Genomic DNA, 14,832 nt, shown 5'->3' with positions numbered 1-14,832 from the left:
AATCAGTGTTGCTTCCTAAGTGGACAGTTTGATTTCACATAAGTTTGATTTACTTGTAGTTATATTGTGTTGTTTAAGCGTTCCCTTTATTTTTTTGAGCAGTGTATATTTGATGAGACACAGCAAATACTAAGAGCACAATAACACTAAAAGCTACTTAAGAAATACTTTTTTCCATATCTGGTGATTATACACCACCAGTAAAACAGAAATTTCTCAACTCTGCAATTATACCTGTTACTTACTTTTAAATTAGTTTGTGTGTGTAGGAAGATAAATTGTAACAGTAAAAGGTTCAGTAGACCCATCGAATATTTCCAAAAGTACAGTGATACCTCGTCTTACAAACGCCTCGTCATACAAACTTTTCGAGATACAAACCCGGGGTTTAAGATTTTTTTGCCTCTTCTTACAAACTATTTTCACCTTACAAATCCACCGCCACCGCTGGGATGCCCCACCTCCAGACTTCTGTTGCCAGCAACCCCCCCCCCCTTTTTTTTTGCTGCTGAGATTCCCCTGAGGCTCCCCTCCATGGGAAACCTCCACCTCCGGACTTCTGTGTTTTTGTGATGCTGCAGAGGAATCCTAGCAGAGGAATCCCAGCAGCGCAAAAACGGGTGCTTCACTGGCAATGGAAGTCCGGAGGTGGGGTTTCCCAGTGAGGAGAGCCTCAGTGAAATTACAGCATCACAAAAACACAGAGGTCCGGAGGTGGGGTTTCGAGGACTTCAGTGTTTTTGCGATGCTGTGATTTCACTGAGTCTCCCTTCGCTGGGAAACCCCACCTCCAGACTTCCGTTGCCAGCAAAGCGCTCGTTTTTGCTATGCTGGGATTCCCCTGCAGCATCACAAAAACACAGAAGTCTGGAGGTGGGGTTTCCCATGGAGGGGAGCCTCAGGGGAATCCCAGCAGCGCAAAAACAGGCGCTTTGGCAGGCAAAAGGGGTGAATTTTGGGCTTGCACACATTAATCGCTTCCATTGATTCCTATGGAAAACATTGTTTCGTCTTACAACCTTTTCACCTTAAGAACCTCGTCCCGGAACCAATTAAGTTTGTAAGACAAGGTATCACTGTATTTCTCTTTAAGAAAATTTTAACATTAGCATATTGCACAGTAGAGTAGATTGGATTTTCCCCTGATCTTAAATGGTGGTGAATCTTCACTGGTTTCTTCTGCTCTTTCAAAAGACTAGAGGTGAACTCTTCCGAGTTTATATTTGCGTATTAATTTTCATTGACTCAAGGCAACGAAGCATTGCAGCCTTGTAGCCAAAATGCTTGACTGGTTGAGGAATGCTGGGAGTTAAAGCCCACAAGCCTTAAAGTTGCTAATGTTGGAGACTCAGAGGCAAGTTAGATTATTTTTTTGAATCACCAGTTTGGGGCTTGCTCAGAATCTTGTGTTAAAGAAGACTCTCAATTTGTTTTCTCTGGTAATATGCAGCTGTTTTGTTTTGTAACTTTCTAACTTTGCCTTTTGAGTTTGCCTCGGAGGCATATTCCTGAGGACTGGTATAAACATGATTGAAACTTCCAGCGTCGAGCAGCTTGCAGGCTGAGACTTCTGCTGTCCGGCCAGTAACCTGTACTCGGTCCTGTTTTGTCTTCTCTAAGCAAGCTTGTGTTTATAGGAAACTGAATGAAGGGATGGGCCTGCTTTCTTTACGAACTGGGTGAGGTTTATAAGTCAGCCTCTGCAAGAGGCAGCTCCCATCCCTGGTCTTCAAAAAGTCAAAAGAGGCAGCTAGCCAAGAAGAGAAGCTTGTTAACCAGAGTTCTGGTCTTCTTGCAGCCCCCAGTAGATGGATATTGACATGGACTACGAAAGACCAAATGTTGAAACCATCAAATGCGTGGTTGTCGGGGATAACGCGGTAGGGAAAACTCGCCTGATCTGTGCAAGAGCCTGCAACACCACCCTGAACCAGTACCAGCTGCTGTCAACTCACGTCCCCACAGTCTGGGCGATTGATCAGTATCGAGTCTGCCAAGAGGTAGGTGATGGGCTCCTACGGGTGGGGTCAGATATGCAGAACCGGTAGAAAAAAAATTGATCAGGTGCGCAGAACCGGTAGAAAAATTTTGATTTTTTTTTCTTCCTTCTGGGCTTTGGATATGTTTTTCCTATCGCAGTAAATGAGGTTGGATGTGTATAATTTTAGAAGAACTCTCTCCCCCTCTCTGTGTACATACACATACAGTTTATAGAGTAGATAATGTATATTTTTGTGTGCCTGTGCGTAATATGTATGTACACACGTGGCATATATACATAGAATTAAACAGTATATTTTGGATGTTCAGTAATAGTAAATAGATAGGGAAATCGTATCTGTCTGAAGCGAGGACCCTAACCCTAACCCAAACCCTTGATGTGAATGACGTCATGTTGGCCACCTTTATGTCAGTACAACACAGCAAACGAGATCACTATGCTGGATTTCGTATTTCATCACCAGTCGGGTGCTTCCCAAGCACCTAGGACTGCGTGATGTAGCGGCGAATTATGTTTGCCGATCCCAGTAAAGCAAATTCAATTGTCTAGCCCAGGGGTGGGCAAAGTTGGCTCTTCTATGAATTGTGGACTTCAATTCCCAGAATTCCTGAGCCAATCATGCTAGCTCAGGAATTCTGGAAGTTGAAGTCCACATGCCATAGACAAGCCAACTTTGCCTACCCCTGGTCTAGACTTAGATCTTTTGTTAAGAAATTGTGTTATGTACAATACATAAAATCTGTCAGCGTATCCCCAGATTAATTAAACCATGGCTGCTGCTGACCACAGTTCATATTGCATCCGAAAGCCAAGGTTTAATTCTGCATCTCTGCTTACTCTAAGCTTTATACATTCTTCTGCATAGCACAGTAACCTCCAGAGCAGGTTACTCGTGTCTAGTGATGGGTGAACCGAACCCGCACAATTCGGGTCCATACCGAATTTTGCGGTGTTCAGTATGCAGAACACAAACCCGAAATTTTTTCAAACTTTGGGCAAAGTTCGGGGTTGTGTTCGGCGTTCGGAGCTTTGACATCACCGGCAGGTTGCTAAGGACGCCAAAGTGATCACTTCCTGGATTCCATGGAATCCAGGAAGTGATCACCTTGGCGTACTTAGCAACCTGCCGGTGATGTCAAAGCTCTACCCCTGGAATCTCTTCGTGGGAGGGATTCCCCGTTCGAGTTTGGGTTCGGCTGAATTTTGCATAAAGTTTGTCCGAACCTGCCGAACCCGAACACCATTGGGTTCGCCCATTACTACTCATGTCTCCAACTCATGTCATCATGGCTGCATCGTATAACATATCAGAACTTTTCCCCCCTTCACTAAACTGGGCATCAGCATGGGCAACGCATGACGTATCTGTCCCGTGTGCTGGGAGTTTGACAGCTCTGCTCTAGAGCAGGGGTCTTCAACCTTGGCAACTTTAAGACTTGTGGACCTCAACTTCCAGCTTTGCTGGCTGAGGAACTCTGGGAATTGAAGTCCACAAGTCTTAAAGTTGCCAAGGTTGAAAACCCCTGCTCTAGAGGAAGACTGATTGCCAATTCGGGTATCATACCAGACTATAATTAGCACAATGTTTACTTCAAATCATACTTGTTGGATTTTGGCAGTTGATCACAAGTAATGATTTCTTGCTTTGGGCTCCTGTCCAAATGAAATTTGGTGGGTTATCTGAATTGAACACATGATGGCCTCCCACCAGAAATTGGCATCTTCTACCATCCCTGGCTATAACTCTGCTGACATCAATTTTTGGGGAATTTGGTCACTGCTATCAGCTCAGGTGCGTCACCTCTAATCATCCCCCTGGAGCTCTGTCTCCTTTCATTGCAAATCTTTATTTTACAGATGTCTCTCACTCTCTCTCTCTCTGTTCCAGGTTCTTGAACGGTCCCGTGATGTAGTTGATGAAGTGAGTGTTTCCCTCAGGCTCTGGGATACGTTTGGAGACCACCACAAAGACCGGCGTTTCGCTTATGGAAGGTCAGTCTAAGTTAGACGTCCCTTTTGTGGCAAGCAAGCTAACAGGAGAATAATTACCGTATTTTTCAGAGTATAAGATGCACCTTCCCTGAACCCCAAAGAGGGTGAAAATTGGGGTGTGTCTTAAACACCAATTGTAGCCTTTGAAGTGGAGGTTTTCAGGGCAGTGATGGGCTTCTACAGTACAGTCAGGTACACAGAACCGGTAGGGAAATTTTGTTTATTTATTTGTTTATTCGATTTTATGCCACCCTTCTCCTTAGACTCAGGATGGCTTACAACATGTTAGCAATAGCACTTTTTAACAGAGCCAGCCTATTGCCCCCACCTCCTTTTGCTTGCAGCACCACTGTGGCATCCTTTTACCTAAAAATAAAAGGAAGCAAAAGGAGGTGGAGAATTATCCACCTACTTGTTTATTTTTACAGAAAAAGACAACTAGAACTCGGACCATACGTTTCCTGAATAGTTTTTATCCCAGAGCTATACTCGCACTTAACAACGAACTAAAGGGTCACCATCAGTGAACTGTTGGACAATATTACTCGGTTTGTCATGTAGATGGTTTCAGTGGTTCAGGGTGGGGAATTTGTAGGACATTTTATTTTATTTTTTATTTTATTTTTATTCTATTTTTAAATTTACCATTCTGATTTTATGTATGGTGGGACTGGTCTCTGGGTGTCACACGACTTTCATTGCCAATGACAATTCATTGTTTTGACAATGACAATAAATTTATTATTATTATTATTATTATTATTATTATTATTATTATTATTATTATTATTATAGAGGTGTTTGTAGGCAGAGGTACCACTATACAGTGAAATATTTAAACAACATTAAATGCCTTTTCTAAATGTTGCAAAACAAATTGGCAGGGGCATTGCCTCTTTGTCAAATATCTGCATGCTTAAAATTCAGCCCTTATTGATTTGGGAATCATTGCTTTTCCTCCTGGAGGCGCCTTCTAGTATACAACAAAACACGTTGTCACTAAGCAGTTGGGCTGAAGATGAGGACAAAGCCAGGAGCGTCTGAGCATTTGTTGAAACAAAGCGATTGGCTTATTTCCTCCTGCCTGTGATGCCTCTGCACGAGATCTTTGGGGATAATTATTTGAGTAGAACTGCTGAACTCTTCAACTCTCAGCTTATTGAAATCTGGATTATTTTAGTGTCAGAAGTGTTGAATCCTGGCTTAACTGGCTGCTGCCTGATTGGTCAAACTTAAACAGCCAGCATGCGGGAGACTTGGATAGTTTTTATTGCCCTCTCCCCCTGCAGCTTCCCAATAAATAAGGAAGCTTGTCAGCCTTAGTTCCCTTGTTAACTGTTTTAGCCGAGTCCTTGAATAAACGGCTATTTTTATGCAAAGCTGCCTCCTGCCTTTTTTCCCTTGAGTTAGCTGACAGCCGGCTTTAACAATTGGCGACGAAGGTGGGATCGTCTTCTCCAGTCACCTTCCGATTGTGCCCTCGCTCATTGCTCATCATGATTTCCACCAGCTACGATGATTTCACCAGCGCTGGTCTCACCTCTGAGGATGGCAGCTCCCATCAATCCAGTGGAGGGCAGGAGCAGCACCCTTTGATCTTTTCCTCCATCAACTCCAGGACCAGTTCTTAGAAGGTCTGGGTGGAGCTGGAGGAGCCCCGCCTATTTGAAGGACCATGTCTGTGCGTCCTCCAGAAATTATCTAGAATCATTATTCACAGATTCCCCTTGGCTTATCTCAGAACTGTTGTACATATTCCTGATCAGTTGGAGGATGAGGACTCGGATTCAGATAGTGTTTATGAATTAGTGGGCCCCCCGGGGTTACATGTAGTAGAACAGGTGGGAGGCCAGCCACAGGATGGGGATATGAGTTTAGGATCTAGCGAGGGAGAATCAGACGCTCGCTGGGTTAACCCTAAATTCAGAAGGGCCCAAAAACGTAGAGAGCAGAGGTCTGGAAGAAGATATTAAGGAGAGGAATGGGTTAAATATTGTAGTGATGTATTTGGCACGTCAGGGGGTCAGTGGAGATGAAGGGTGGAGTTTCAAGGTTGCCAAAAGGAAAAATGGATGTGTTTTTACCACGCTAAAGTAAGCCAAAGTATTTTGTATGGTTATCAGTCAGTGCTACTGTTTTTCAAAGTTATGCTGTTAGGAAAATAAATCTTGTTTAAGTGAAGCAGAAGGAGGAATGTGAGGAATGCAGCTAAGAGAGAGATAACGGACCGAGTGCTGTATGGAATGTGTTTGAATTACAGGAGAGCAGAGAAATAACTGGAGTTTCTTTATTCATGAAATGATGCATTTAATAAGAGTTATTTGTAATTGCTAAATTTCTACCAGAAACCAGAACAAGAACTTGTTTGATGCTTGAAGGTATTAACTGGTTGGCCCAACTTCCCCTTGCAAATTCATCTTTGACCCATGATCAGGTGAAGTTGAGCCCCACTTTACACCAATATGCCACTTGGGAGTTGGATAAGAGAGTTATTTGCTTGTTCTGGAGGAACATAGAAATATGACAATATTTATGCATTGTAGCATCACAATCCTGGTAGTACTTCTAAATAAACCAAGTCTTCATTATTACCTCCTTCCACCCATTTTTCAACAAAGCGATTGAGATATAAAGTTTTGTCTTGCAGGTCTGACGTTGTGGTGTTGTGCTTCTCCATTGCTAACCCTAACTCCCTGAATCATGTGAAGACAATGTGGTGTCAAGAGATCAAGCACTTTTGTCCTCGCACCCCTGTGATTCTGGTGGGCTGTCAACTGGATCTTCGCTATGCCGATCTGGAAGCTGTCAATCGAGCCAGGAGGCCGTTGGCAAGGTAGAGCATTGAATGCAGATAAAACTTTGTTCCCCCGTGGCAAGGCAACACTAGACCTTTGCAGAAAGGGCAACATCTTGGCTCCTAAGGAATTGTTTGATCATTTGATCGTGTCCAATTTCTGTGTAATCTTTTTTAAAAGTTTCTCCACTTTAAACAGTGCAATATCATATACAGTGGTACCTCATCATACGAACTTAATTGGTTCCAGGAGGAGGTTCGTAAGCTGAAAAGTTCGTAAGATGAAACTATGTTTCCCATAGGAATCAATGTAAAAGCAAATAATGCGTGCAAATCCTTCAGGAAAATCCCAAACTTTAGAAGGGAGGCGAACAGAGGGCAGGGAGGAGCAGCTAAAGGGGGCGGGTGGAAGAAGCAAGGCTAGGCTAAAGGGTGAGTGGGAAGGAAGAAAGGCAAAGGGGGCGCCCCTCCCTTTTCTTTCTTCAAAAGACACCATTTCAGTTCCTTTGCAAGCACGTTGTTCTCTGCAAAAATTTTCCCTCCCCCCAAGCTGCCCCCCCTCCTCCCTTTTCTTTCTTAAAAAGACACCCTTTCAGTTCCTTTGCAAGCACGTTGTTCGCTGCAAAATTTTTCCTCCCCCAAGCTGTCCCTCCCTCCTCCCCTTTCTTTCTTAAAAAGACACCCTTTCAGTTCCTTTGCAAGCACGTTGTTCTCTGCAAAATATTTCCTCCCCCAAGCTGCCCCTCCCTTTTCTTTCTTCAAAAAAGGGGGGGGGGGAAAGAAACCCCTTCATCCCAGCAGCAGCTGCTTGGGTTCGTAAGGTGAAAATAGTTCGGAAGAAGAGGCAAAAAAAATCTTAAACACTGGGTTCGTATCTTGAAAAGTTCGTTAGAAGAGGCGTTCGTATGATGAGGTACTACTGTACCTTCAATCTTCAATACAATACAATGAATTTACATTTATATTCGGTATTTATCATCCAACAATAGGCTGCTTCCTTTACTTTTATCATGGAAAACTTCCATATAAACTTTTTCAATATTATTATACAAACTTACAATACTATTTGCTATTACATCTCATCTATTTGCTTTCAATTATCTATTAAATTTTATTACATTTAGGCCAAAGTGGTTATTTTCAATTGTCGTATATCCTTATTTGCCTCTTAAAAAGTTCTTTACCCTTATCATGTACTAATTGCCGTTCAAATAGAAAAGTTATTTAACCTTAAATATTAATTATCCATACTTTATCATCCAAATCTTACAAGATATTATCATAACCATGTCATTCCCAAGAAAAGAAAGAAAACCAAATTATATCAATTAAATCTACTTTTCTATCATTACATATCACCACCATCAGTTTAATAAACCCTTATTCAGTTCTTAATGTAAATATAGTATTCAGTTATCAATCCACTTGATCAGTATAAATTTCTTTTATCCAAAACCCTTTAATAAAATAATCCCACCTCATCTATCATTTTATCTATTCCTCACAATGTTTCATTATATTAGCCTATTCTAATTGTACTTTCACTGCCAGCCCAATATCATCTTCCCTGCTCTATTTATGTTTTTTTCACTGTATACCCAGAGAAGGGGGTCCCTCAAATAGAAACATAGAAGATTGACGGCAGAAAAAGACCTCATGGTCCATCTAGTCTGCCCTTATACTATTTCCTGTATTTTATCTTAGGGGTAGATATATGTTTATCCCAGGTATGTTTAGATTAAGATACTGTGGATTTACCAACCACATCTGCTGGAAGTTTGTTCCGAGCATCTACTACTCTTTCAGTGAAATAATATTTTCTCAAGTTGCTTCTGATCTTTCCCCCAACTAACCTCAGATTGTGCCCCCTTGTTCTTGTGTTCACTTTCCTATTAAAAACACTTCCCTCCTGAACCTTATTTAACCCTTCAATGTATTTAAATGTTTCGATCGTGTCCCCCTTTTCCTTCTGTCCTCCAGACTATACAGATTGAATTCATTAAGTCTTTCCTGATAGGTTTTATGCTTAAGACCTTCCATCATTTAAGACCTTCCACCAGATAAGGCAAAAGTCTTCTCAGATGTTTGAAGACTTTAGGCATCAATACCTGTGGTCTCTTTGATGCATCCAGAAAGGGAAAGCATGAAGGCCAAAGGATCCCTTTGCGACAATGTCGCTTGGCGGGACCTAGGGGGAAGAGCCTTCTCTGTGGAGGCCCCAGCCCTCTGGAATCAGCTCCCCATGGAGATTCGCACTGCCACCATCCTCTTTGCCTTCGCAAGAATCGGAAAAACTATTTATATCACCAGGCTTGGGTCACTAGATCCTCTGGCCAACGAATGTGTGGTAAGTTTGTGGTTTGAACTTGAATGAATGATTTTTAATGTGTTAGCCTTTTTAGAATGGATTTTAATTAGAATATAGAACATGTGCCCCCATTTTGGTGGAGGCGCATGAATGTTGTTTGGTGGTGGCCACTTTGAGCACTGAGCATAGTGTTATGTGAATGTTTTATTGTTATTATAAAAATCAATAACAATTAAAAAATTTAAAAATAATGTTTTTTAATCAGTTATTTATATTAATTGGATTTAGATGTGTTATTCCATCTGTCCATCCATAACCCTGGGGGGGGGGATTATTGACCCTCTAAGAGAGGGTTCGCAGCTTGGGCGTCCTCCCTCGATCCACAGCTCACATTAGAGAAACACCTTGCAGCTGTGGCGAGGGGGGGCGTTTGCCCAGGTTCACCTGGTGCACCAGTTGCGGCCCTATATGGACCGGGACTCAATGCTCACAGTCACTCATGCCCTCATCACCTCGAGGTTCGACTACTGTAACGCTCTCTACATGGGGCTACCTTTGAAAAGTGTTCAGAAACTTCAGATCGTGCAGAATGCACCTGCGAGACCAATCATGGGCTTCCCCCAGGTATGCCCATGTTACACCAACACTCCGCAGTCTGCATTGGTTGCCGATCAATTTCTGGTCACAATTCAAAGTGTTGGTTATGACCTATAAAGCCCTTCATGGCATCGGACCAGAATAACTCCGGGACCGCCTTCTGCCGCACGAATCCCAGCGGTTAGGTCCCACAGAGTTGGCCTTCTCCGGCTCCCGTCAACTAAACAATGCCTTCTCTGTGGTGGCCCTGACCCTCTGGAACCAGCTCCCCCCAGATATCAGAGTTGCCCCCACCCTTCTTGCCTTTCGCAAGCTCCTTAAAACCCACCTTTGTCGTCAGGCATGGGGGAATTGGAATTTTCCCTTCCCCCTAGGCTTATAGAATTTTATACATGGTATGCTTGTTTGTATGATTAGTTTTTTTTTTAAATTGGGGTTTTTTAGATTAATGTTAATATTAGATTTGTTTACATTGTCTTTTTTATTGTTGTTAGCCAACCCGAGTCTTTGGAGAGGGGCGGCATACAAATCTAATAAATACAAATACAAATACAAATATTGTTTTTACTGATGTGTTGTGAGCCGTCCCGAGGGGCGGCATGCAAGTCCAATTAATAAATAAATTAATAAATCCCTTGATAAGTGGGGGTCCACTAGTGCTTTTCAGTGAGTCTGACTTCTTTTTTTTCCCCATTTTGTTTGCAGCCTATCAAGCGGGGGGACATCCTGCCCCCAGAAAGAGGCAGGGAGGTGGCTAAAGAGCTGGGAATACCCTATTACGAAACCAGCGTCTTTGACCAGTTTGGCGTCAAGGATGTGTTCGACAATGCAATCCGAGCCGCCCTAATTTCCAGGCGGCATTTACAATTCTGGAAGTCCCATTTGAAGAAAGTCCAGAAGCCTTTGCTACAAGCTCCGTTTCTACCTCCAAAGGCTCCTCCTCCTGTTATAAAGATCCCTGAGTGTCCCACCCTCAAGATTAACGATGTGGGATACTTACTGGACAACCCCTTGTGCGCGGACACGCTCTTTCTTCTTCAGGAACAGACTCAGATTTTCGCTCACAAGATCTACTTAGCTACCTCTTCGTCCAAGTTTTATGACCTTTTCTCAATGGAATGTGAAGACACGCCAGACGTGACGGAAAGCTTTTGTAGTGAAGGTAGTAGTCTCCCCAACAGAACCTCTAGCCTTGAAGCAGTTGACCAGGGAGCAACTTCAACTTCAACATCATCTTCTGCTTCAACTGAGGGCCTCCAGGTAGAGCCTGATGCAGGAGAAGCCACTTGCCCAAAACCAGGTCCAACCCTCTGGGGCAAAGGTTTCATTAGCCTGCATCAAGAGACGCAGATTAACCCTGTTTCGCAGAGGACCTGTGCAGTGACGGTCGTCAAGATGGAAGCCTCGATCCAACCGGGGCCTTTTAAAACCGTCCTGCAGTTTTTATACACGGGGCAGCTGGATGAAAACGAAAGGGACCTCGCCCAGGTAGCTCAGATTGCTGAGATCCTGGAAGTGTTTGACTTGCGGATGATGGTGGAGAACATTACCAACAAGGAAGCCTTCATGAACCAGGAAATTACAAAGGCTTTCCACGTCCGGAAGGCTAACAGAATAAAAGAATGCCTCTGTAAGGAGACGTTTTCTGGTGAGTCACCATACGGAAATATCCCTCTGCCTTGCATTGCTTCCAATGCTAATAAGGACACCTGGTTGGGACATTGTGAAGGGTCCAGGAAGGGAAGCTTTGGGCCCATGGCCAAAAATTGTGCACTACGACAGGTAATTCTGTATTCCTAACATAACCTGCCCTATCATTTTTGAAGCCTGGAGGGGGTTGTCCTCTAGTTGTAGAATGGAGGGGTGAGGTACAGTCAGGAATGGGCAGCAGGCAGGACGGGGTGGAATGCAGTTCCACCGGTGCGTATGTAGCTCCAGCTGATCGGCGGCTGTCACTTCTGGATTGCTGGTCTCGGCCAATCTCCCATTGAAGGTTGCAAGTTGGAACTCCCACAACTTCCGCAGGCAAGCTGTTCCACTGGTTGATGCTCTCACTGTCAGAAAACTCCAACTTATTTCCATGGTCATCCATCCATTGTTCCTTGTCTGGCCTTCTGGTGCCTTGGAAAACAGCCTGATTCCCTCCTCTCTGTGGCAGCCAGGGGTGGGCAGCAGGCAGGATGGGGTGGAAGAAAGTACCACTGGCAGAAATTAAGATGTGCACGCAGCTCCAGCTGATTGGCGGCTGTCACTTCATGGATTACTGGTCTCGGCTCAGCTCTCCTTTTTTTCCCTGCTGCTGTTGCGTCTGCGCTCCTTGCTTTTTTCCTCTTTCCTCCTTCCTGGCCTCGGATGAGCTTCCCTCTCTCCTGTCCGACTCCCCTCCAGCCTCCAGCCTCTGTTGCGAAAGGATGCATGTGCGCATGAGATTTCCATATTTTTTTTGCTTCTGCGTATACACAAGTGGGCCCTTAGCAGTGATGGGCTCCTACCGGAACGGTCAGGAATGCAGTTCCGGTAGCAAAATTTGGAGCACCCAATTTGCACTGGAAGATGTTGAAACAAAATGCATAATCCATGCCCGCAGTGTGGTAGTAAAAATTTTGGTAGCCCATCACTGGCCCTTAGCCACTGGGAGCTATGCGGCAGAAGGTGGCCCGAAGACAGTCTGGCCCTATGCCATGTAGGCAGTAATGGGCAGCCAAAATTTTTACTACCACACTGTGGGTGTGGCTCATTTTATGGGTGTGGCTTAAGGGTCATGTGACCAGATGACTTGCATGATTATCATTGTTCAAGTGAACTGTTAAGTCTTCAACTTACAACATCACCAGTGTTGCTCGCTGGGGTGACAATTTGCTTCGTGTTTCCCGCGCTCTCCTTTCTGGGTCACCCCCCGCCAGCGCCGCTTCCACCCAGGCTTTCTGCTTGCACCTCAGGCGGGAGGAGGCCGTGTGAGGCTGGAGGGGAGCCGGGCAGGAGAGAGGGAAGATCGTCCGAAGCCAGGACGGAGGAAAGAGGAAAAAAGCAAGGAGCGCAGATGCAGCAGCAGCAGGGAAAAGAAGGAGAGACGAGCTGAGACCAGTAATCCAGGAAGTGACAGCCACCGATCAGCTGGAGCTGCGCAGGCATCTTCATTTCCGCATTCCACCCCATCCTGCCTGCTGCCCACCCCTGCATGTAGGGCATTATAAGTGATAACTAGTGTTGGGCGAACCTAACACAGTTCAGGTTGGGCGAGTTCGGCCAAACTTTGCTGTGAAGTTCGGCTGAGTTCGTTGAACCCGAACCCAAACAGCAGCAGCATTGCTGCGTCGTCCTTTTCTGTAAAAATGAACAAGGAGGTGGGGAATTCTACACCTCCTTTTGCTTCCTTTTATTTTTATGGAAAAGGATGCCACAGCGGCACTGCAAGCAAAAGGAGGTGGGGAATCCCATGATGGGATTCCGGGGGCGAGGCTTTGACGTCACGGAGACTCCTTCCTCTCCATTTCGGCCAGCCAGGAAGTAGTCTCTGTGACATCAAAGCCCTGCCCCCAGAATCCCATCGTGGGATTCCCCACCTCCTTTTGCTTGCACTCTCCCCACTCTCCTCCAGGGCGGCGGTGCTTCACAGTGTTCAAGTGAACGTTCGGGTTCTGGTTCAGCATGCCGAACACTGCAAAGTTTGGCACGAACCAGAACTTTGCAAGTTCAGTTAACTCAACACTAGTGATAACCAGCACTTTGAATTGTATTTGGAGACTGATTGGAAGCCAGTGCAGCTCGTGGAGAGTTGGTGTCATGTGGGTTTACCTAGGTGCACCCACAACAGCTCACGTGGCTGCATTCTGCACTAGTTGTAGTCTCTGAACACTTTTCAAGGGTATCCCCATGTATGAGTGTAGATTGGAAGATAATTAAATGGCAGGTATTTGGGGCTACAGAAAAGCTGAGTTATTAAAGTTCCAGTAGGTGGCGGCCAAAGAATATGGAAAATACAAGGTTGCCTTCCATCTAGTGGCCATATGGAGTTTTGCAACTAAAAAGCTCTAATGTTAAAACCTGCAGTTGGGGGAATGTGTGACTGGAGAGACCAGGATCAAATCCAATGAAGGATCTTCTTCGCAGAAATTACAGTAATACCTCATCTTACGAACTTAATTGGTTCCCGGAGAAGGTTTGTAAGGCAAAAAGTTCGTAAGATGAAACATTGTTTCCCATAGGAAACAATGTCAAATGAATTAATGCGTGAAAGAAAAAAAATGCAAAAAACCGCCGCTGCCCGGCTGTCACCTTTTGAAACAGCCGGGCACTTCTCAGCATTCTCCCAATGCAGAACCCGGAAGTTCGGCAAAAGTTCGGGTTCGGGTGGCCGCTGAGAAGCTCTGCCGCCCGGCTATTGCCTGGCTGTCACCTTTTGAAACAGTCAGGGGGCTTCTTAGCATCCTCCCGAAACCGAACGCCAAACCTGAACTTTGCCGAACTTCCAGGTTCGGCATTCGGGAGGCCGCCGAGAAACCCCGCCGCCCGGCTGTTGTCTTTTGAAACAGCCAGGGGGCTTCTCAGTGGCCTCCTGAACGCAGAACCCAGAAGTTCGGGAAAAGTTCGGGTTTGGCGTTCGGGTTCAGGAGGACGCTGAAAGGCCCCCAGCTGTTTCAAAAAGCAACATCCGGGTGGCGGGGCTTCTCGGTGGCCACCCGAACCCAAACTTTTGCCGAACGTCCAGGTTTGGTGTTCGGGGGGCCACCGAGAAGCCCCGCCGCCCAGCTGTCACCTTTTGAAACAGCTGGGGGGCTTCTCGGCGTTCCTGGAAGTTTGGCGTTCGGGTTCGGGAGGACCCTGAGAAGCCCTGCCACCCATCTGTTAGCTTTTCAAAAGAGCCGTGGAGCTGTTGGGCCGGTCAGGAGGCTGGAAAGGAGGTGGGGAATCCCAATAGCTTTGACATCACAAAGACGTCCTTCCTGGAGTCCATGTTTCAGCGTTCGGTGGTGGGTTCATAAGACAGAAAAAGTTCAGAAGAAGAGGCAAAAAATTTCTGAACCCCGGGTTCGTATCTCGGATTGTTCGTATGGCGAGGGGTTTGTATCACGAGGTACCACTGTATATGAAACAGCAGGTCATGTCTGCTGTCTTCCATGTTCTTTCTGATTCTCACAT

General features: G+C 45.2%; 1 protein-coding gene across 1 annotated transcript in view; it reads left to right on the top strand.

The window, feature by feature from the left end:
- The window catches only part of RHOBTB1 (Rho related BTB domain containing 1), a 62,436-nt gene that overhangs the window by 23,353 nt on the left and 24,251 nt on the right, over positions 1–14,832 (top strand). The window contains exons 2-6 of the mRNA XM_070752075.1: positions 1,799–2,000; positions 3,891–3,994; positions 6,642–6,827; position 7,220; positions 10,399–11,341. Of these exons, the coding sequence (XP_070608176.1) occupies positions 1,809–2,000; positions 3,891–3,994; positions 6,642–6,827; position 7,220; positions 10,399–11,341 (1,426 nt within the window). The 5' untranslated portion in view covers positions 1,799–1,808. The remainder of the gene's footprint in view (positions 1–1,798; positions 2,001–3,890; positions 3,995–6,641; positions 6,828–7,219; positions 7,221–10,398; positions 11,342–14,832) is intronic.

Source organism: Erythrolamprus reginae, chromosome 5, assembly GCF_031021105.1.
Source record: "Erythrolamprus reginae isolate rEryReg1 chromosome 5, rEryReg1.hap1, whole genome shotgun sequence".
In the NCBI taxonomy this organism is placed as follows: Eukaryota; Metazoa; Chordata; class Lepidosauria; order Squamata; family Dipsadidae; genus Erythrolamprus; species Erythrolamprus reginae.
Note: the sequence above shows the minus strand (reverse complement) of the source record. Positions and strands in the feature narration are given on the sequence as shown.